Source organism: Periplaneta americana, chromosome 6 (assembly GCF_040183065.1).
Source record: "Periplaneta americana isolate PAMFEO1 chromosome 6, P.americana_PAMFEO1_priV1, whole genome shotgun sequence".
NCBI classification, from domain to species: Eukaryota; Metazoa; Arthropoda; class Insecta; order Blattodea; family Blattidae; genus Periplaneta; species Periplaneta americana.
In genome coordinates, this window is record NC_091122.1 from 89,776,855 (window position 1) to 89,801,748 (window position 24,894).

Genomic DNA, 24,894 nt, shown 5'->3' on the forward strand with positions numbered 1-24,894 from the left:
TAATGACCATATAATATAAGTCATTATTTTACATTGATTTGTCATTTGACTGAGTAACAAATATTATATTGTATTTATCTATATTGATTGACAATCTGAACAATTTTCATCATGCTCTCTAAGTTAATAATTAGGAACATTAAATCCAGACGTCTGAGATGGGCAGAGCATATAGCAGACATGGGTGAATCCAGAAATACATATAGTGTGTTAGTTGGAAGACCTGACAGAAAAAGGCCATTGGGGAGGCCAAGACACAGATGGGAGAATAATATTAAAATGGAATTGAGGAAGGTGGGATAGGCCTATTATGCTAGGGACTGAATTAATCTTGCTCAGGATAGGAATCAATGGCGGGCTTATGTGAGAGCAGCAATAAACCTCCAGTTCCATCTACTTCTGGAAAATTACCGGAAATTTCAGTCCTCCATACTTTTCTAGACTTCAATACAAAAATTATTTATGTTTCGAATTCCTGGGACTGTCAATAAAAAATGGATGGAGAACAAAAAAAATCATAAAAGTCAATAGTTTCTTATCACTAACATACTGTCAGCCACATTACACTCTAATGGAAAGTATGTGCACTGAACCTCTATTGCGGGAAGATGGCAGCCTAGTTGATGCGTACTATATAATTACCCAATTATAAGAGTCATTGTTCTTTAGGTGGCCTAATATTTGCAAGGAAAAATGGCAAAATTTTGTTCATGTTTCTCACTGCACAAAACACTTTCAGAATCTAGATATCAATGAAAATCTGTAGACAACAAGAAAAGTTATGTTTCACTGAAGGTATGATTATGACAAGAATTAAAGGAAGTTACTTTCCACTCTCACAATCTTACATATCCCTGTTTACCTCCCAAGGTTGTATTATGTTAAACATTTTTAAATCATTGTGATAGGTATAGTAAGTAGGCTACTGATATTTTAATATTTATATTTACTGCATATCATCAAACATTTATTTGGTCATGGCAGATTAGTTACATTAACTATAGATACTTAAAATCATCTTCAAAGATATGCAACATACATATTGTATGTTAAATCTTCAAATCTAATAGATAATAATGTAAACATAACTAGTATATACCTGATTGTCTACTGCCAGTTCTGTTGGTTCCTCCAACGGCCACAGTTGTCGTCTTGATAGAATCAGACGCTCTGGACATTTTCGTTTTGCTGAACCTACACAAACATTAATGGTTATACGGTAATTTCTTAAATAGCCTATCTCAATTGGTTGCTATTCCTATGACACTATTGAAAATTCGATATCCTCTTACACTACACATGAGAAAAAAAAACACAAATTATTGAAAATAATCTCAAAATGATACAGATTCATCATCTACCATAGCATAGAAAGGAAATTTATCCTAGAGTATAGTGAAGAAAGGAGCATTTTCGTAAATGTAGTGCAATATCATCAGAGTTGAAAAAAAGCACTCATCTGCTAGTCTGTGACGAGTGAAAAAATTCTGATTTTTAACTGTGCTTCAGTAGTTCGACCATGCTGACTACTGAAATTTTTACCTCACTGGCGAACCACCATAATTTTAAAGCAGGAATGGCGAAAAAAATTGTCAAAACAGTTTTCTTTTTCACGTTGACATTATATGGTAGAAAAAAATCGAGTCTTTTCATGTGAATATATTGATACTTCGAAAAATTATTTAATGTAGGCCTATTAGGAAGCTTGAATGAAATTAAAAGTAAGAATGTTAATGATAATGTTAAACATTAATCATTACTTACAATATCATATCTGATCAATTACTAATACAAAATGCAAGACTATCACTCATCTCAGAATTGGACATACTAAGTTCATTCATTCCTCCTTACTTACTAAAGAACCTTCCAACATGTCTATATTGTCATTCTCCAATTTCTGTCCAACACATTCTACTGGTCCTGCTCTCTACATAACTAGATGGAAATAAGCCAATATCAGTAACCTTCATTCTACACTTTATGACTTCAACAAATCAAAATAGATTCTTCAATTCTTAAAGAATAATGACATTAGTAATCATTTATAATTTAATGTATTTGTATATTTAGTCACATGTTTTAATGCCATATATTATATTTTATAGTTAGGTCGCAATAAGACGAGTTAAGCAACTTTAAATAATAATAATAATAATAATAATAATAATCCATGGCGCTACAGCCCACGAAGGGCCAAGACCAACCAGCCAGCTGCTGGCTTCATGGGCACATGCCGAAGCAGAGGTGGACGATCATCCAACCAGAATGGAGGTATCGTATGGTTGGCATGATGAGCCCCTCCAGTTGTTATAGCTGGTATCGGTTGGATTTCGCTACCTATCATAGCTCCCGAAGTGAATCACGATGCTGGGTGGGCACCAGTCCCATACGCTAGACGAAATTTCATGAGAAAATTTCTTCCCCCATGAGGACTCGAACCAACGCGCATTCCATAACATGAGTCCCAGGCAGGATGCCTTAGATCACAATGCCACGGCATGGGACCAACTTTAAATGAAGTATTAAAAAAATGCAAAATACTTTTTTGAGAACCAATACAAAAAGAAATTAAGTATTATTACTAGTATTAATCATTTTGAATAAAAGCACTAGTTTAGAGGCCTTTTCAGTTCCCAGTCTGTTTCGAAGCTTTGAATGAACTAAACTGAAAGAAAGAAAAAATTCATTCTATTCTAGATGAAGATGCTTGAGTAGTCAAAAGTTGTTCAATAATGGGGAATACATTAGGACAAACTTTTTCAATTTCAATTTTTCGGCTCTCTCACCCACCAGTCATAAGCAGACACTTGTAACATCACATATTCATTGAAGAGCCATTCTTGAAATGGTGGGGCTTGTGTCTGGAACTTCTCTATCAATGGGAATAGAAAACTAGGCCTAGACATATTTTGAGCTTGCAAAATGAAGTCCCAGTTTCTTCTCATACAAAATACAAAAAATGTGCCGAACACAGCCATAGATTATCACTTCCATATCTTCCATTTTTTTCTAGGAAGTGAAACATCTGTGAAACGTAACTGCATCATAAGTCATAAGTTAATGCACAAAACACTTCAACTCTTCCTCACATTTCTTGATGCTATTAGATGCCATTTCTGCCAGATATTCTGATGTATGTGGATTTCCTGATGTGTCCACCAGTGTCCTGCAATGTTCGAACATGAGAGAGGCAACCAAGACATTACAAACTTCGTCTTATTTCATATGAAAAACTAATCACAAGATATGTACCAAAATCCTTAAGCGGTTAAAACATGAAGGGCTGGGAGAGGAGAATAGCGAATACTTTTATACAAAGGTGGAACAAACAGTAACTTACAGATTTCCTTGTGCAGAGCAAACACTTTTGTCAGAGAAAATAAACCAGAAACTTCAGACAGCGATGAAGAGATAAGCAAGCCTACACATATGCCACTTACACCAACAGTTGCAGAAACCCTGAACACATCCCAGGGTATAAACAAAAGTGAAAGTAGTCAGAAAAAAAGGGGTAGGAAACTTGTTCGCCGAGACATAAATAAACTGAAGGCTGAAAATGAGAAACTCAGAAAAAATGCAATAAGTACAAGAAACGATGACAAAGAGCTAGGTCAGGGGTGAACAGCCAGTAAGATTTAACACCTAAAACTACAGTAAAAAAATTTCTGAGAGGGAGAAATATAGGAAAGGATATAAGAAGAAAGCTTCTATTTGGTGAAGTAATTTCCAAAAAGTTATCAGAAAATTACAATAAAATAAAGACAAGTGAGAAAGAGAAGCAAATATTTACTGAAGCTATATCTGGAAAGATTATCAAGAAGTATAGACTGGCAAAAGAAGCAAAAATGTTTCTTACTCGTTCAATTGTAAAGTCTAACTCAAAGCAATCCAAGAACTTACATTATGAAAGAATGAAAAGAAATAGAGTAGAGTAGAAATGTCGTAACAACTTTTCTGGAAAAGGATGATAACTCATGTGTAACTTATGTCCTGGGAAGAAAGATGTCATTTCAAGAAAAGGCATTCAGAAGCAAAAAAGATACTTCACAGACACAATAAAAAATCTCCACCGTAAGTTTCTAAGCATTTAAAGTTTCCAAATAACCTATCCTGCCTTCGTCCCTTTTGGATAGTGCCACCAAAGCTGAGTAAACGAGATACCTGTCTTTGTATTAAACACGAGAACTTAAAAATTATAATATCTACAGAAAATACATGCTTTAAAAATAGTTGACATAAATGATGAAGAGGATCTAATTAAAATGATTATGTATGAGGAAGAAAAGGAAGATTGTTACAGAAGAGTGGGTACGTCTTGTGAGCACAAAAGTGTTTGTTACAACGACTTTGACTATCGCCAACAAGTGTCTGTTAAGCAGTGGATCACTAAGAAGGAAAAAGTTATAAGTAACAAATCAAAATTAGAGATTGAACATTTAAATGTAGGTAATTTGGTGGACATGTTTGAAAATAGTATAGTGAATTTCATGCAATATAAGTCAACATCAAACATCAGTATTCAGTCATGTCAAAATTAAAGGAGAACTTACATTTCACATTGATTTTTCTGAAAATTATATGTGCAAATATTCTGCTGAAGCACAGTCTGTGCACTTTGGAGCTTCGAAGGAGCAAGTTACACTTCACACTGGTGTAGTTTATGCAGAAGGTGGCATAAAAGAGTCATTTTGCACTTTATCTAAAAGCCTACACCATGAAGCCTTTGCCATTATTCCACATATGTCTCCAATTATATAAAGTACTCAGATAATTTCCAAATGTTAAAAATCTACATTTCTACTCTGACAGTCCAAGTACGCAGTACCATAACAAAATCATGTATGCAATGATAAAATCCTACATTCCTAGCACCTTTCTTTGCATTGAAAATATTACTTGGAAGTCTGGGCATGGGAAGAGAGTCCCAGATGGCATAGGAGGTCTTTTAAAACATACTGCTGATAGCCTTGTTGCAGAAGGCAATGACATTTCGAGCTCTGAGGTTCCTTTAAGTTAATTGAGAGAGACCATTTCTGGTGTATACATGGAAGCCGTGAATGAGGAAGCTATAATAGATATTGATTGTAAGATTGATAAAAGAATTATATTATTATTTGCTGGATCTATGAAAGTTCATCAAGTCTGCTGGACAAACGCAAGTGGTCGTCTAATATTTCGAGAATTAAAGTGCTCTGAATGTGCAGCAGATGCAGTATGTAAGCACTACCATATGGGCACACAGATTCCATCTTCATCAACAAAACAAGGTAATTGAACAATAATTATTTATAATGTTTATTTATAAACATAGCCAGTTACTTTTAAACTAGTGGTGAAGTTAATTTTAGATTTTCATAAAATGTTAACCTACCTATATATATATTTTGTATTTAAGTAAAATTATTATTATTATTATTAATATTATTATTATTATTATTATTATTATTATTATTATTATTATTATAAAAATCAAGTTATAAGACAATAATACCCGTATTAAATATTTTTAAAATAAAAAAAAAAGGAACAAGTTTCATTATTTTGTAAAATCTTGTTTCAAATTGCACTGAAACCTCCAAGAGTTCAACAGCTTCCTATGAAATTGGAGACTGGGTAGTTGTGGCCTATAACGGAATTCACTACCTGGGAGAAGTGACAGCAGTGGATATTAATTACGTTGAGGTTATGGTAATGCAGCCTACAGTCGGAGGAAAATACAAATGGCCAACACAAAGGGACAAAATGACATATACATTTGATGATGTGGTGAAAAAAATTGGAAGTCCTGTTCCATGTAGTTCTTGAGCAGTTACCTTCACTTTTCCCATTTTTCATTTGTAATTTAGTTTTTGCTTAAATATTGTGAAGTACATTTTTAAAAGCAATTTTTAATTCATAACCATTTGACTCCATGTATTGTGGGTCCCTATCACCATGGCATGGCACGTCCTCAGGTTGCGGATCGAGGAGACGGCCTCCAGATATGGAGGGTAGCTGTGAATATATTGAATTAGCAGTCGCGGACAGCCGATGAGGGGTGGTCCTCCAGCTTGGGAGTTAGGCGAAGGGCTAACAAACCATCACCGTAAAAAACAGCTTGTTATGAATCCTTCAAATAAGCCTCGGAATGGGACTGATTCTCTGGCATGATCACAGCAAAGGAATAAGGTTTTGAGATTTGGTATTTGGAATGTTACAAGTCTACATAGAACAAGAGGGCTAACATTAGTAGCAAAAGAACTAGCTAGATATAGAATAGACTTTATGGGAGTACAGGAGGTTAGGTTAGATGGGAACGGCATAACACAAATAGGAGATTATTTGTTGTATTATGGGGAAGGAAACGATAATCACCAATTAGGAACAGGATTCTTTATTCATAAAAGAATAAAATCAGCAGTAAAAAAGGTCTAATTTATCAATGATAGGTTATCGTATTTAGTACCTAAGGGTAGATGGTGCGATATCGTAGTTATAAATGCTCATGCCCGTACAGAAGAGAAAGACGACCATATAAAGGATAGCTTCTATGAGGAATTGGAACTTGGACTCTCACTTTGAGAGAGGAACTTATGTTAAGGGTGTTTGAGAATAAGGTGCTTAGGAAAATATTTGGGGCTAAGAGGGATGAAGTTACAGGAGAATGGAGAAAGTTACACAACACAGAACTGCACTCGTTGTATTCTTCACCTGACATAATTAGGAACATTAAATCCAGACGTTTGAGATGGACAAGACATGTAGCACGTATGGGCGAATCCAGAAATGGATATAGAGTGTTAGTTGGGTGGCCGGAGGGAAAAAGATCTTTAGGGAGACCGAGACGTAGATGTGAAGATAATATTAAAATGGATTTGAGGGAGGTGGGATAGAGAATGGATTAATCTTGCTCAGGATAGGGACCAATGGCGGGCTTATGTGAGGGCGGCAATGAACCTCTGGGTTTCTTAAAAGCCAGTAAGTAAGTAACCATTTGACTAATAAAGTTCTTATGGTACAAGGCAACTCCTTTTTTTTTTCTTTTTTTAATTAACATTCTCGTTTCGGGGAAATTTTGGATATTTAGCTCTGCTACTGCTAAAGACTTAGGCTTACTTTTGAACATCTGGTAAGTTAGATCATGTTATTTTTTTTTATTTTTTCAGATTTTTTAAACAACTCTTATATTCCCGAAATTCAGTTCATGAAAATACAGGCTATTATGATATTCACCCATACCTACTATATCAGATAACCTACCTAAACCAAGTCTACGTTTCTCTGTAGATGGAACGAGAATCCGCCGAGGCATCTGAGCATTTTTTCGTTTTCCAAGCATACTATTTCCTCGAGGCATTGCAGTCATATTAATGCAGTCCTAAAAAGACAAATAAGTTAAGGTTATTCAGAAGCTTAGTCCACTATGTAACTAATATAACTGCAACGTAATTCACAAAATTATACTACGCCAGTCATTTCTACCTGTATAATATTAACCGACACTTTACTCCACACTTGTTAGGACTATTCTACAAAGTTTCATGCAGTTCATATCACTTTCAACTATGTCAAAGCTATATTCAATATGTCATTTTATGTCCAGTCAAAATGATATACTTAGTTACTTCTCTGCTACATTTCGTTGTCTATAGCAAGATAATATCACACTGCATTACTAAACTATAAAATAATCACCATTAATATCAGCTAAGCTAAACTGTCTAGCGCCTACACTACATTAAACATTTGAAATTGTTTTCAAAATCTAACACTAGGGGGGGGGGGGGGAGCAAATTATGAAACAATATAGCCAACAAAATACACTTTACAAGAAATTTCCCAGAAACAATAATAGATTGATGGGTGCAATCAAAGACGTTATATGGGTGCAATAATAATAATAATTCTGTGATAAGGGTGACAATCCCTGCCCAATCCCGAAATATTTCACCACATAATTTGCACAATGGATCTTAATTCCAACGAGCTAAAATGAGAGAATGAAGGAGCTGTACCTGTTTTTTTTTAAGACGGGACACGACCAACGAGAGATTATTTTTTTTATATAACTCGTTTCTGGGGTATCATGGGTATTTTCACTCCGTAGAGGACTGCAAGAAAATGGCAGCGTTGATGAATAGTGTTCGCCATTCATTGGTGAGAAATGTATGTATATTGAGAGGCACATTGTCTCGAGCAGCTTTAATTGGAATTCAGCAGAATGACATTCATACAAAATCTTGGAGTCACATACATGCTCTTCACAAAACGCCCTTGATTCAGGTATTAAGAAATATTCCATCCTATTACAATCTTAGTAGCCTGATCTGTTTGGGATTTATAATTAAGTCGGCGACCCTGCCGACACTACATACCGCTTATAATAATGAGTATGATCTTTAATTGTGGACTCATTTTTATGCTGTGGATACTTATACATTTAAGGTTAAAGTTGTAATTACAGTAGGCCTATCTTGATCCTTATCGGTACCTTGCAGCAGGTAGTCCCAGGTCTAATGATTTTGCGAAAATTTTCAACCTATGAAGGGAAAACATTTAGGGATTTTCAATTTAATGTTTTATTTATACGTAGATTGAAGGATGTGATGTCTGCACACAGATTGAAGGATTTAATGTCTACTCATCGTAAATTTCCGCATTTGTTCTTTAGAAGACAAACTGATGAAATCTGTACCGCGATGTAGGCCTGCCTATGCGGAAGGAATTAGGCTATAGTTCCTGCGAGAAGAAAGTACCTGAGAACACCGTTCAGCCATTTATGAGAGGAGTGTTACATTTAGGCATGGTTTTAGCATAATTTCTTTAAAAATGAATAGCCTACATATTTTATTTCAGATAGGAAATACTAGAATAATATACCAATAACTTATTGGGTGAAACCAGCGCCGAGGTAGTGCCGGTGATTTGAGAAGTAAAAATAGTTTAATTTATAAGGATTTTTTTGGAAATGCAGTTGATCGTAGATGCAAGGCATACATAACAAAAACCTAAACTAACCAAACCTAACATCTGTCACAGATTCGTATATGCAAGCGGAGTGCGAAGGGAACTACCTCACTGATAGTTTAGCTGGGCCAAATTTGCACAATCTTATTTTAAATAACTTAAGGGTTGGCCTATTTAAGAAAGTATGTTGTTACGGTCAGGTCCCCCTGTCAACCAAATGCATTCCAATTGTTCTTCAGGCATTACAGAAGTTTCAAAGGTTTATTAAAAACAAACCATATCCCCTCTTGGGCTGATTACCTTGTTGGGCAAGGTAATCTATGGCGAATCCTAGGCCTCATCTCGCCAAATACCATTTCGCTATCACCAATCTCATCGACGCTAAATAACCTAGTAGGCTAGTCGATACAGCGTCGTTAAATTTCCAGCTAAAAAAATAGAACTTCTGCATATTCATCGTCATTTAGTGTTGCACTCTCCCGACTTTGGAATTCTCTCCCGCACGAGATCAGAGACTGTCAGACACTAACAATGTTTCGAAATAAGCATAGAAAGTTATTAGATAGAAGCTGGACATGTTTATTATATTTATGGCTGTGTGTAAGCTAGTGTTTCATATCATTTTAGTATTTTCTTTTGTCCCTTAAGGATTTTGCTGAAGATTTATTCTTATTTATAATATTGTTTTAACTCTCTGTATGTTAGCTATTTTTCTGTATTACTGTATATTTTACATGTTTTCAAATTGTATATTATGTTGCATTATTATTACTAACATCTATCGTATGCATATAATCTCATTGAATGTAAAAATTTATCATGATATTGTACCTCAGATTGATTTATAGTGAAGTGAAAGAGAAGGCTTGATAGCTTTAACTTCACCCTAATAAAATAATTCTAATTCTATTGCTTCTGCTACTAAATTGGTTCTGGTCATTTGTCTGCTACATATCAAATACAGTATTGAGGGTGCATTAGCACTCAACTTTCCAACAATTAAATAGGCTATCTAGCACCCCTTGCTATCTATAGATTCAACTACTGAGAGCCAGATGTGTGAATCGCCAATGTCTGTACAAATGCTGCACTGAGAGACTCCCTCATATGCATTATGAACATACAGTAATTTTTCCTTGTGATGGATTCTGATGGAATATTTCAGTGACAATATTTTTCCAAGAAGTCTTTAAAGTGAGAATGCTAAAGGGTGTTAAACAGGATATTTGCTGCGACTATGGTTTGGCATGGTTCGGTATAAAATTCATTTTCGTTTGAAGAATTATTTAATTTCTGGGTTAATAGAAACTGTATTAAATTTGGAGTAATCAAGGGACAGAAAAAATGAATGTTAAAGGCAGTACTATAAGTGAGAGTGTTATACAGAGGTTTTACAGTAGTTCATCAGTGTGCATATTTGGTAATTAGAAAAAGCTGACAACTACATCCCTCTCCATGACATCCTAAAGAATGAATGCAAATGTGAATATTAGTTCTAAGAATAAGGTGATGGAATTTTCATTTGCAGGATGTCGTGACAGGAGGTGAGGCAGAAAGCATGTGCTAAGGGTTGTCAAGTACTTTATTTCCTTGCACAAACATAGGAAGTTAACTGTAACATTAGAATGATAAGATCACATTGTGCATTAGTGTTTAGATCATAAATAGGTCAAATTTTTTAATTTGAAAGAGATCATGGAGCATTTTTACCTAATTTGGATCTAAGTTATTTCTAACTATTTGTGAAACATGACTTTGTGTTAACAGTTCCATTAATTTTATTAATAGTCTATCGCGGTTATTTTGCATTATAAACTGAACTAAGTTGAGTTTAATGTAAGTAATTTGCTGTGTGAATCCTTAAGGAGCTATTAGAAGAATCATTCGATGCCAAATCATGAAATATGAACCATCTTCCATGCAAGCATTGGAATTTGGTAGACTGTTTAAATAAATAAACAGGTTGTCAGACTTCATTGACCACAATGTAGGCCTAATCAACTTAGTAATGTAGGTATGTGAAAGAGGGGATTCATGTATTTCATTTCATCGGAATCCATGGAATTTACATTGTCCTCCCATTACAATCTAATGTTTGGTGGAAATTCATACTACCATTACCAAGTTATCATAGTCAGTTCATTTAATGATACAATGAAGTTAAATTTTGTCAGTTTTGTTGAAAACTGTTTTTCGTTTTTAACATTAAAAAATTGTTCATGGTTCAGAGAACCTCATAACAAATTTTCATGCAGATAGGCCCCTTCAGTCACCTGTTTCAGGGAGTTTGAAAGGTATGTGGAGTAAATTTCAGGCAACACTTTTGAAATTTGTAGGAGTAATAGTGATTTTTCGAAATAAAATTTCAATTTACAAAAATATTCATAATAGGCTATGTATAATTATTCTAAACCAAATGAGATGAAATTTTGTACAGAGGCTATTTATATGTATATATGTGTATAAATTTTCAAAGATCTAGCTCAGACTGTTAAGAAAATTCAAATTTCACCATAATGCATCCTTAATGCTGAAAAAATTGACAGATTAGCTTAAAATTTTTTTCTGTTTGATTTGGCATGGAATGTTCCAGAGTTTTATAAAAGTAAGAAGCTTCTGTAGTAGTATTCGTTATGTCTTTCAATTTTTTCCTCTCATAGTTTATGACTGTTAATTTAATCCCGAATTGCTTCAAATGAAAACAATTATATTTGGAGTGACCTTGTTTTTCCCTTTCCCTTCACAGTGCCTGACTCGGTGGCAGGCAGGTCAAATTCGACACTTCGCGGAAGCAAAGCCTTCACTGGATCAAATACGTGATAGAGTTCTTACAGTTTGCCGAGCCTATGACAAGGTCACTGCTGATAAGGTATTAATTTTAGATATTATTCCAATTTCTTTGTGTGTGTGTTTTTCTTTCCAGAGGGTGATATCTCCAAAACGATTATACAGTTCAAAGGAGCCTCTCACTCTTGATTTCATTCGGGGCAGAGTTCTCTTGGTACTGAAACTTTATGACAAAGTTGATCCCAATAAGGTACAAATAACTGAGTGTAAATTTATCATATTTGTAGGTATACTTTTTTGTTTACTTATATACTGGTAAAAATTTCTTTCAAAAATTGGTGTTTATAAAATTGAACTGTTTTATTTAGTAATACGTAGCCTATGCATGATATAATTGACTTTGACTTAATTTATGAATTGGATAGATATTTTAAAACACTTGCTGTACACATTAATGGCGAAAATCATAGTGTTTCATACAAGATATTGCCTGTAGTTGTTTTGTACAGTACTTTGGAGTTCATTATTTTTTTTCTTTGAATGAGTAATGTTTAAATTGAAAAAGTAGTCCCCCCCCCCCCCACCATTGTCTTTCGAGTATGTTACAGAACATGGGATGAGAAGCCAGGAAGAAAGAATTTTTATTGTTAAGAAAACTTTATTTTATAATGCATCAAAACAGCCTGTTTTGTTTTGTTGTAGTGTACAGTACTTTATTTATTGAAAATCATAAAATGTAAGCAACAGTGTTTATCGAACAAGATTATTAGTTTCAAACAACTGCGCTGAATTATTGATATCTCAAAAGAGCAACCTAATCTTTGATTCAGTCGAGTGTAGAAAGCTTTCTTTGGCTCCATGGGCCAAATTTAAGCAATATGTGGTCAGTTAACCCTGTCTCTGTGTCACTGCTTACGTAACAGAAGTTTTATTAATAAATAAAGATATGGCAATTTGATAAATCTGGAGTAGCAAATTTAGAAATTAAATTATAGGGAAAAATTACAGTATTTTTTTGGAATACCTGAAAACAAATTCATTTTTAAAAATAAAAATTATAATATGATTACAATAAACATGGGATGTCAGGCAGTCGACTTTTAGAATTTCTCTCATCGATGTGTCTTGAGTGCACACTTGGCTTTGTATTATTCCTGATCACAGGACACCCATTCTTTATCCACTTAGTTCCACGTCAAAATACGTAAATTTGGGCTCATACAAGGGTTGAAGAAATCTTGTTTAAAAAATCTCTAATAGTGAATTCGATTTTTTCACCAATGAGCCAGTTTTTGTTGTAGCATAATATCGAAACTTACAGCCATTACAGTATTGAAATATGTTTTCAGATGTCTGAGCATAACTCTCATTGAAATAATTTTATAACTGGTTGAAGGTTTTTTTTTTTTTAATGAGATTTACATGATTGCGTATATATGGAATGTGATATCACCTACCAACCTTTTAAATAGACTTATTTTCAGTGCTGTAGTTGGAAACAAATTTTAGGGGGCTACTGTTGAAATCTCCTTGGTCAGATTTAGACTCTATATGAACTCATACTGCACTTCATTTCCAAGTTACTTCTTCGCCATGTCCACACCTTTGGAGTAACGGTGAGCGCGTCTGGCTGCAAAACCAGGTGGCCTGGGTTCGAATCCTGGTCGGGACAAGTTACCTGGTTGAGGTTTTTTCTGGGGTTTTCCCTCAACCCATTACGAGCAAATGCTGGGTAACTTTTGGTGTTGGACCCCGGACTCATTTCACTGCCACTCAGATGCTAAATAACCTGAGATGTTGATACAGTGTCGTAAAATAACCCAAAAAAAAAAAACTTCTTCGTCATGCAGTCTCCTCTGAAGACCTCCTGCCAGATCGCAGCCACAATTGCACATAAGCCAAGAAATTATATGCTGACACTGGTGGCCCAACACTTTTTAGGAACAAAAACCTAGGAACACTTTTACTAGAAGAGTATTCCTTTTCTTAGTACAGATATCGTTCATTACAGTAATGCTCATTCACATTCTTTAGTTGAAATTGAAATAGAATCTATAATAATATGTAACTGGACTCTGGTTGAGATTCTAGCTGATATGTACGTGTATTACCAGGCAGCACATCTCACATGACGATATGTGTCAGAAAAAGAACAATAATTGTTTGTATACATCTGAACTCTGATTAGTGTAATATGTTACTAGTCAGCGATATATGCAATGGAGGAGGAAAGGAACTAGCCACCTTACTCATTTATCTCCTGGCTTAGTTGCCTCATGAGTGATGCCTTATTGGTGTTACTTATAGGGTTCAAACCTGTCTTTGGACAGTTGACTATCCAACAACAACAATGCGTAATAAACTAGAAAGGTCTGGTGGTTTCATGTTGATATCAATATATTTCCTGATGGCCTGAATGTACTTTCGCTTGTCTTCAAAGTGGTAATGTTCACACAAGTTTGAGATGTTTGTATCACTACAGGTTATATCTGTTTATATTTACAACAGCCAAATCTTTTAACAGTATCGTTTTTCTGCCCGTCTTCCATTTCTGTATCACTAATCTTACATTGTATATGTAAGTAGGATGCTTGTGTGAGATTTATAAGCCTTTGTTTGATATTTTCTGCCAGGCTTCAGAAATTGACCAGGCTTTATTTCAACTATCTTTGTGCTGCTGTGTAGCTCAATTCTTTGAAAATATTTTGTTTTGAAGCAGAGAATACCTCTTCAGCATAAGATTCTGGCAAATGTACCATAGATTCGAAGATCCTAACAGTACGCTTGATAGCTTACCAGCTTCTGGAATTGTTATATCTCTCTTTTGCGGAAGTATAGATAAATCTGACAACTCTACAGCCCCACACTGACTTCACTGCCCTTGTACTGGAGGCAGCCCATCTAATAGAAAATATCTTTCCAACTTCACTGAACTTTTCACTCAACTCAGTTGCAGCATGAAGTTGTATTTAGTTTTTTGAGGACATACTGCATACAAAGTATAATTTGTCAAAGATATTAAAATGGTTGGTGGAAAAGTTTCCGTAACTCAATGTCAACTCGGTTTTTCCTTCTCAAAATAAAGGATACTCTATCACAAATAAATCCAACCATATTTTTAAGATAAATTTAATCAGAACCATAGAAAATCCGATTCTGTATTATAGCATTCTTGATCGAACTACTAATTGTCTTAAGTTCAGTGAGTGGTCTACCAAATTCTACCAAAAGAAAGAATGGACTGGTGTACTTTCTGTCACTGCACATTTTAAATATGACCAGTACAGGCTTATTGTTGATAGTCGATTCATCTATAATGACACTGAATTTAATATTGTTTGATATTATATGCTTGGCTATTCTAAATTTAATTTCTGTAGATGCGATTCAAGATATTAGTGCGGCTAAATTTGGAGTGTAAAATTCTGTCCAAGTGTAATCCATTTAACTGCTGAACTTCAATGTCTGCTGGAAAATCAGCGAGTGGTCTACCAAATTTTCTAATTTTATATGATGATCTAAACTTTAGTAGTTGTTTCATACTACACTGCATTCATCTTTCTACTACAGTTTCTAAAGATTTCTTATTAGCATCACTCTTAATCTGTTCTGATATTGTATGAGTAGTAGTGCTTTTTTATGTTCATGTGTCTTTATCCGCAGATCATTTTGCTGCTTTTCCTTAGTGTTTCCAAAACCTCTGTCACAATCGACTCACTCTTTGGCTGATTTTAAACAAGTGCCTTGGAATAGACCTAAGCCAAGCTTACAAACTTGAACCTGCACAGAAAAACCAAGTTTTCCCATTTCTTACAGCCAACAAGCTGTTCTCTTTCTTAAAATAGGTTCATCGTACTGAGCTTCTGACCAACATTCTGGAAAACCTGTTGGTAGAACTTTCAAATTTTCACTTAACTTCGTCTGATTTCGACACAGTTTTTAAACAGCCAGCCATCCTCCAAATGTAAGTCTTGTTGTGTTCTGGGAAATTTTGTACATCTGACATCTGTCGCTATCACTTTTTTCATTTTTTCATCATAAACACTATGTTTTATTTGTTTCCTTTTAGAAATTCTCAACCAGTTAAGCAAACTCATTATAACACACAAATAAAGACTTTAATGTCCACTTTCGGCATTCCAACCACTAACTCAAAACTCAAGATTCATGAACGCACAGAAAGTAACAATATTTCCTTCCTCTAGCAAACTGCTAGCATTATACCTGAGCGAGTTTTAAAATTAGCGAATCACTGCAGAAGAATTCTTGAGATGCCACATCATAAGATTAGTGTTGTGCAAAGACATCTACGCAAGTTTTAATGTTAGGGAATCAGATTTCTTGAGGCTCCATGCCATAAAGTTAGTGTTAATTACTTGCAAAAATACCATGGCAGTATGAAAGCTTGAAATTAACAAATCACAACTATTCCTGAAGTGCCAGACCATGGTTTTCAATAAAACAACGAATGGACGCAAAGAATATGAGATGCCTGCTGTTATTTTTGTGCCAAATACTGAAATAATAACGTTTTTCAAATAGCTAACATGTTTCATTTCAAAGTATATTAAAGATTAATTAGTTAAATATAATTAATATATTTTCGACTCTATATTTTTTGCTGGTATGGTAACAGTGAGTTCTTATTTTAGACACTATGGCATACTGGCCCAACTACAGCATTGCATATTTTAAGACAATATTATATTTATTATGTTGAAGATAACAGAGGAATACTGATAGGAACATCTGGAATTATCCTAATTTTTTAAATATATTCTTAAGTTGATATTAATTAGAACATTTAGATAAGATTATGCTTGCTATGCCCAAAAACTTCTTTTGATTACTCCATTGCAGTCTTACCTGTCAAATCTTCAATAACTTGTGTAGGTGAAAGCATTGTTCAGTATTTGGATAAAAAATACTGTAGGAAGAACTAATTTGCTCCGATGATAGAATTACTTCTCTTTATAACCCATGGAAATATTTTTCTATTGTGTTAAGGAAATGGTACACACACTGTATGACAGCTATACAAGCCATTTTTGCTGAAGTGTTACATTAGTCTTACTACAAATGAGGAATATAATCAAAATAATCATATATTAATATTGTTCCTCAAAAAAAGTTTATATTCCTGACATTTTTTAGAAAATGAATATTGACACAATATGATGTTCTAAAACATTTTATTCTTTCTTTAGATTTTTTGTTTCTTTAACAGTATTTGGTGATAGATTAGTGTACATAATCTTCAAAACATTCTGAATTATGCTAAATAGAAAGGATAGACATCAATCATATTCTGAGATGTTCTAGACTATATACAAAGATCTGCGAATATATTTATAGTGGAATCTTATTAACACGTTTTTCTAAGGACCAAAGGACTTTAAATATCATGAATAGGAAAATGTACTGAAGTTTTGGTATGTATTTAGTTGAACTGAGAGTGGTACTTCCATAGACGTTCTATAATCGGAAAATATGGTAATGAATGTACCAAAGAGATTCCACTGTATTCTCTTCTTTTATTTCCAAATTACTTCGAATAATGGAATGTTTTATTTATGTTTTCGTACAAGTCTGAAAGGAAGTAACAGCATTGGAATAGTATTAAATTTCATGCAGTGGCAGTAACCACAGACAACAAAATGGCGATTATTTTATTGTGAAATATATTCATTTTAATAGTGACAAAAGATTTAATTTTCCTTTCAAGTTACCATGGCATTGATTGATAAATCTGATAATCACCGATTCTTGGCCAATTCTGAGACTTAACACTGTGATTGTTATTATCACCGTGCTCTCATGCTTAACATTTGGCAGATCTTTGAGTGACCTTATGCATAACATTCGGCAGGTCTTTGAAATTTAATTGTATTATTGTTTTCAATTTCTTGTGTCGCCGCTCCAATCACTCACCTCAATTTCAATATTGCAACCAATAAGCTGCTGCTATTATAAAATGACACCTACTTGTCTAATCCATGTGGGCTAAAACCGAGGTTGCAATGTCTTGTGCTGAGGACGAACATTAAGGTATGTGATTAAAAATTATTATTAAAGAGTTATTATTAAGAGTTAAGAATGTCAACGTAATCGTATATGAAATAATAATAATAATAGCCATTTAATAATATAACAAACTAGTGCTTATTCTTATTGTGGAAGTAGACATGACAACGTGATGCTTAGAGTTAAACCTACAGAGCAACAATCGGTCAGCAAAATTATATTCTAAAAGCACACCGCACATTATTGTATGATGCCGACATGTTAACTATGAGACTGCGGCAATAATAATCAAAGTTGAGTAATACCACAGTCTAGTATATACAGTCACAAAGCTTGAGTTTATGAGAGTACTAGGAACAATAGACTGTGCAGGTAGTATTTTGCATTGTCTGTAATGAGACGATAGTAGCGATCCTAGTGGTGAGCAACTATCTATGGATGCATCTTTACTACGTATTGAGCTTCGTGGCTGTATGTACTAGACTGTGGTAATACTTTAAAAAAATATATTTTATATTGACTTATTACATCTCAATCTCACTGTGGTAATTAAGATAGATCTTATAATATTTGGGCCTCTTTCATTTCGCCATTTGCTAAATCATATTTTCTATATTAGGCTCTATCTTTACTTACAAGGGGAGTCCACAGTTTTTTGGAAGCGATTGTTTTTAACCTTCATGAGGTCAATGTACATAGATGAAAAAAGATACTCTTCCAAAAAATGCTGTTGAATGGGTCTCAATTTTCGAAATTGTAGCTTTTGAATTTCCTTGTAGACCTCATAAACTGTTAGGGAAGCAGTTGCAGTTTGATGCAGCCTCATAGCATAATCTTGCTTGCGTATTAAATGTAGGTTAGTGGTTCAAGCCTATCCGCCACATATACGTTTATGTTTTAATTATTTTTATTCAGTTATAGTAGGCAACATACTTTTATCGTACCCAATCAGCACAGCTTTGATATTAATATTGCTTTACAGTATATACAACTTGTGTCGGATGTGGAGTTGTCTCATCTTACCAGTGAAAACAATAAAATTGTCAACACCAAGAGAAAGGATGCATTAGGAATGAGATCTATAATTCTATTTATGTGATCCATGGTGCAATCAGTCACCTGCTATGCAACTGTTCTAGAAAATTGCACCCCTTCCCTTCCTCATATCTAAGGTTCATACTTCTCTTCTCTCTCTCTGTAATGAAGTACAATATACAAATGGTAATGTATTTAAATCAATTGTCTGGTTATATTTTGGTAATTACGAAATTTGAACTGAATGTTTGCCTTTTTTAGATATTTCAAGAATTCTAAAAACTTGCCTTGAATGACAGCTGGCATCATCTAGAACCTGAAAAATTATCGATGTGAAATATAGATAAAATATAGAAACAATAAGTTTATTAGTAGAATTGAAAATAAAAATGTCTTTGTTTAATGTCACATATTGATTTACTCTCTACAACATATTTTCATTTTGTATATTCAAGAAAGTCCCATGTCATAACATGGTCTATGGCATCATGCTTGGACTCTAGTTATGGAATGAGTGCTGGCTCGAGTCCTTTTCTCATGAAATTTCGCTCAGTGTATGGGAATGAATCCCACCCAGGATCTTGACGAATTTGGGGTAGTATGATAGGTAGCAAAATCCAGTTTCGAAAACGAGCTGTAACAGCTGAGAGTGTCATCATGCTGACCACATGTTACCCCTATATTGGTTGAGTAATAGTTCTCTTCTGCTGTAACATGTGGACATGATGTCAGCAGCTGGCTGGTCAGCCTTGATCCTTCATGGGCTGTTGTGCCATGAATTCCCATTATGAGTTTGTCATTTATTGATGCTCTTGAAGTTTGTATTCAAAGGATATCATCTTTTAATGATACCATGATAGTAAAATATATAACGTAAGACTAAAAAGAATCTATAAAAATATATGAACTATAAAAGAATATGGTGAGAAACAAAAGTAACAAGTAACGAATATGAAATAGTATACTGCTGGTAACTCGAACCATCAACTCTTGATTACTAGTCAGCACTTTATCCACTGAGCTATGTGACCATTTCAAACTACATCTCAGTACTTGTGGCTTGTAAGGTCTGTACTGAAATTAAGAAGCTAAACTTTCGAAAATTAAAGCTCATCTCACAGGGTTTTCAGGTAGGTGTTATTTTTCCATCTATGTATATTGACATTATTAAAGTTCAACAAAAATAGTATCTGAAACATTGTGGTCTTCTGTTCAATTAGCTAATGGCATCTCATCAGAGGGCCTAAATTTTAGTCTTGATTAATTCTGAGAGATTTTTATTGGGATATAAAATAGTTGTGAAGCAGATTTTCCCTGATTACTAGAGTTTCTCATGTCATTCTTATTTTACTATTGATCTTCTATTACTATGTTGTCATTTCTCAGACTTTATAGCCAATGCAGTTCAAAACAGTTGTACAGTGAATGTGTACAGAATAGTAGAAACTACTTCATAGAATTTTCATTCCTATTAAGTTAAAATTACTGGAAATAGTCGTAAAACGAAGATTAATTATGTTTCATAATATCTTAGAATGAACAAAATTTTTCTTCATATTTGCTAACATTATAGCTTCTCATCCCACAACGTGGGATCATATCATATAGCCTATCACTTAAACAAAAGGTTATGTATGCAGTGTGACTATGTTAGCTACATGAAAATAAGAGTTACTTGACAGATATTACAGCAGTGATTAACACTTTTCTTGCATTTAGTAGACCTCGATCATTTTACATATATTTGATTCTATTACAGCATGATTTTGAGTTTGGTATAATTTCAGAATTGGAAGAAATAAACTATTTTATATGTGTGTGTGTGTGCAGAAGAATTATTTAGTCAAACTTTTGTATTCATCAGAACAAGATTTCTTTAAAAAAAAACACTGATTGGAATTGCTTCCTTACAATACTACAGACTGTTACATTTGGTTGTAATTTGATAATAACCTCTAAAACATAGTTAATAATGTTATATTCACTTTATGGTATATTAGAGAAAATGCTCAGAAACATGGTCATCATCTTGAAGGCAGAGTTGTAAATGATATAGCATTTACAAGTGATGTTCTGTCATTTGCAAGTAAATATTTTAACTTTTTTGGATATGTGTATTTGTGCACATATACGTACAGATGGATATATCATTTAAAGACTGAATTCTTCTATACCTTGTAACATGCCGAAAAATGAAGTTTTATTTAAGAACAAAAGTACAAAGATGCATGAAAAATTGTATTGTGTGTTAAATTGTATTTGTATGAAATTGCATGTATCTGTGACTTTTTTTGCAGCTCACATTAGATTCACATTTTATGAATGACCTAGGATTGGATTCTCTCGATCATGTAGAGGTCATTATGGCCATGGAAGATGAATTCGGTGAGTAAAAACAGAATTACTGACCAAAATTTAATATAACTACATAAACTGTATGTCACACTCCCAGTAAAATACTGTTGTGTGTAGAAAATTACATATTACTTCAGTAAATTTTTTCCAACACTGTTTTACTGTTTGGAGGTATGAAATTTTAATAATGAAATGGTAAATTATCAAAAGCTTTGGTACCTATTTATTAAAATATTTTTACAGCAGATTTTATTAGGAAATAGCATATCTTTACAAATCACAATTTTCAAATTACGACACTATTTTACTGGGAGTGTGATATACACTTGTATTAATAATAATAAAAAAATAAGTATGTAAACAACTACTACCTATTACTCATTTAGTTAGAATTATCAAGTTCAAGTGAAAGGATGTTCGAATTATTGATCTGTGTTAGAAACTATAACTCAAGATGTAACTACTAATTACTTAAAATTAAGTAATGTTGAAGTTCATTAGGCCTCACACTTTAATTCTAGTGGTAGTACTAGTATGCCTCGCATTTAAATCATCAAGAACCTGGTGGTAGTACTAGTATAGCCAGGCAACATTCAAAACATAGCACTTCTCTTCTCGACTCGCGCATGATGTCATTGTTCTACATTACTTAATACCTACTCCAGTCTGACCTGTAGGAGCATTTGGTTTCTGCGCACTTTGAAATGTATGTTGCTAGGCTATACTCCTGTGTCCTCACGCATATTCAAATTGGCTATTTTTTATTGAGGAAAGCAACTGTAATATTGATGTGAATTCTTAACCATTCAACACTCCATTTTATCTGATGTTCATGGTAAAAGGAGATGTCCCTGTGCCAAAGCATCACCTTATGCTGATTTAATTCCCAATCTGCTCAGTCAGTTCAAGAGAACAGTGTATGTATTATAATAATAAATTATTGAAAGAATTTTAGTTTTGTCCTTTAAAGGTGCAGAAATTTGATCTGAACGAATGTAACATTAAAATTAATTTGCAGAACGAAAAGTTACATTTGTTCGAATCAAATTCTACACATTTAAAGGACAAAACTAAAATTCTTTCAATAATCTATTATCATAATATGCTGCTCTCTTAAATTGACTGAGTATATTGGGAATTAAATTAATGGCTTTCTCAAAACACACTATGAAATGTTTTGTATAAAACAATTTTTGTCTCGAAAAGGAAGCAAAAACGAACAAAATTGTATTAAACTTTGTTTGAAATATCTCAAAGAATAACCCTCTGAAATTAATGACATTACTTACGGTTCACCTTGTATATAACTTCCCTTTTAACTGAGTCCTACACCTTTTTGAAATCTATGAATAACTGATGTACCGTGCTCTTATACTCCCATTTTTTCCTTCAATATCTGTTGAATACAAAAAATCTGATCAGTGGTCGATCTATTGTCCTGCGCAGTGGTATTGTGGTCTAAGGCATCCTGCCTAGGACTCGCGTTACGGAATGTGCGCTGGTTCGAGCCCTCATGGGGGAAGAAATTTTCTCATGAAATTTCGGCCAGTGTGTGGTACCGGCACCTACCCAGCATCGTGATGCACTTGGGGAGCTACGATAGATAGCAAAATCCGGTTGCTAAAGCCAGCTGTAATGTCTGGGGGGATCATTGTGCTAACCACACTATACCTCCATTCTGGTTGGATGATTGTTACCTCTGCTTTGGCATGTGGACGTGAGGCTAGCAGCCAGCTGGTCAGACTGGGCCCTTCATGGGCTGTAGCACCATGGATTATTATTATAGTTGATCTGTTATGCCTAAAACCACATTGATGATCCCAATAATTTCGTCTACATATGGAGTTAATTTTCTCAAAAGGATGTTGGATAAAATTTTGTACGACGACAATAACAGCAATATTCCTCGAAAGTTACTACAGTTAATCTTTTCCCTTCTTAAACATAGGTACAATTATGAACTCCTTCCATTGTTCTGGTTCGATTTCCTTTTCCCCAAATAGCAAGTACAAGCTTATAAATTTCACTAGATAATGTGTTTCCACCATTTTGCATTAATTCTGCTGGAATTTGATCAATACCTGGAGACTTGCACTTTTTCGGCTTTTCTTTCACAATTTCGACTTCAGAAAGTGAGAGTTCGGATATAAATGGCTCAGCAGTTTGTATTTGAATATTGTCCCGATCATTTCTATTTGGCCTACGTACATTTAGTAGTTGCCCAAAACAGTTTTTCCATCTGTTCACGATATAGTCTGCAAGCAAGTTACCATTCTTATCCTTGACCATATTTACCCTTGCCTAATATAATTTCTTAAATTCCGCTATGCCCTTATATAAAGCTCTAATGTTTTTATTCTCTCTATTTGTTTCTATATCATTCAGTTTTTTCTCAAAGTAATTTCTCCTTTTGTTTCTAAGTGTATGACTTTCATTGAAATAATAAAATAATTATCTCTGTTCACCTGGACTGGATTACATTCAACTACAATGCACGTTATGTTTTCATTTTAATGTCCATTACTTACTGTGAATGTATGGGATATATTAAATGCTGACTTGTTTGTGTTCTAGGTTTCGAGATTCCAGATACAGATGCTGAGAAATTAGTTCGACCTGCTGACATTGTACAGTACATAGCTGACAAAGAAGATATTTATGACTGAAGTGAATTGTGAGGACAGTCCTTTGTAGAATTGTTGAACTTTTTTCGTATAGTTCTATTGCATTGACACTTCATTTGCACAGAAGGTTAAAAATGCAATAATTTCGGAAATTAATTCTTGAAGCCAACAGAGACTGGGGATGTTCTTCCTGCTCTGCCACGGGATGATAGGAAGAATTTGTACGACTTTTGCTTTATTGTTACGTAGTTCTCATACTATCATATTGTTTCACTATGTATGTAGCACTTATGTACTATAATTTCTTACTGGAATTGTTTGTTAAACAATAAATATGTAAGTGGGATATGATTCTACTGCCATTTGTAACTGATTGTGTCACACACATATCTCAAAAGGCTTATCATCATAAAAATATCATTTCTATACCTATTAACTTTTTTTTTTTTTTTTTTCGGGATGTACTCGTATATCTTGGGTCATGTGTGTCCTGTTGTGATGCAATAAGTAACAACCAAAACTTGTCATATATCAATGTTGGAACATTTCTCTAGCATAAGGCATTTATTTTGTTAAGCTAATGAGATAAATTAATGAAACATTGTATACAAATAAATGTGGATTTCTCTTCTCCCCAGATAATTATTCTGATGGTCTTCACTTTTCTTACATGAATTTTGTCGATGTGTTTTAACCCATTGCCACTGATAGTGTTGCACTGTACAGGTGAGACTTTTCATCATGTGTTGCTGGTGTCCGTGTACTGCACTGCTAAGTGCAGTTCATAATTTAAACTATTGTCATGGCTACAAATATTAAGATATTTTTAAAGTAGTGATATATCTTTGTAGACGAAGATTCGACATTTCCATTTCTATAAACAGCTTTAATTTTGTTGTATTTCGTATATTGCGTATTTTGATTTATATTTCTGAGTGGAATATTAATAATAGCGATTTCTATTTGCACATTGCATCACAGATTTCCCTAAAGTTTCTAGGTAGGCTATATTTTCTTTTAACAGGAAGCTGAAGTTCGTGGTACCTGGCTTCATCTTATTAGACTTTTAAGTGCACATGTTTGTTTACATCTCATTTGCCTCTGAGAATTCATGGTTCTG

The 24,894-nt window shown here is 34.0% G+C and overlaps 2 protein-coding genes across 6 annotated transcripts in view; one reads left to right on the forward strand and one right to left on the reverse strand.

Moving 5' to 3' along the window:
* The window catches only part of LOC138701476 (uncharacterized), a 44,427-nt gene extending 36,664 nt beyond the window's left edge, over positions 1–7,763 (reverse strand). Inside the window, exons 1-3 of one of the 4 annotated variants that reach the window (XM_069828374.1) lie at positions 7,678–7,763; positions 7,243–7,360; positions 1,100–1,194 (exon numbers count right to left, since the gene is read on the reverse strand). In XM_069828374.1, coding sequence (XP_069684475.1) covers positions 1,100–1,194; positions 7,243–7,360; positions 7,678–7,680 — 216 coding nt within the window. In that variant the 5' untranslated portion in view covers positions 7,681–7,763. Of the gene's footprint in view, positions 1–1,099; positions 1,195–7,242; positions 7,361–7,464 lie in introns of all 4 variants that reach the window. The other 3 variants (XM_069828375.1, XM_069828377.1, XM_069828376.1) reach the window with 3 other exon arrangements.
* Positions 7,764–8,065: 302 nt separating this feature from the next.
* ND-ACP (NADH dehydrogenase (ubiquinone) acyl carrier protein) lies at positions 8,066–24,416 on the forward strand. 2 transcript variants are annotated; one of them, XM_069828379.1, is made up of 4 exons: positions 8,066–8,265; positions 11,696–11,818; positions 21,093–21,180; positions 23,725–24,416. In XM_069828379.1, the coding sequence occupies exons 1-4, from the start codon at positions 8,104–8,106 to the stop codon at positions 23,814–23,816; spliced, it is 465 nt and encodes a 154-aa protein (XP_069684480.1). In that variant the 5' UTR covers positions 8,066–8,103; the 3' UTR covers positions 23,817–24,416. The 2 variants fall into 2 exon arrangements, with proteins under 2 accessions (XP_069684480.1, XP_069684481.1); XM_069828380.1 differs by lacking the exon at positions 11,696–11,818 and adding an exon at positions 11,873–11,986.
* The last annotated feature ends 478 nt before the right edge of the window (positions 24,417–24,894 follow it).

Bases quoted from the DNA above. Each gene is read 5' to 3' on its own strand.
- ND-ACP (XM_069828379.1), top strand. From the start codon at position 8,104: ATGGCAGCGTTGATGAATAGTGTTCGCCATTCATTGGTGAGAAATGTA. The intron at 11,819-21,092 runs GTATTAATTTTA...CTTTTTTTGCAG, and splicing joins ACAAGGTCACTGCTGATAAG to CTCACATTAGATTCACATTT. The intron at 21,181-23,724 runs GTGAGTAAAAAC...TTTGTGTTCTAG, and splicing joins GGCCATGGAAGATGAATTCG to GTTTCGAGATTCCAGATACA.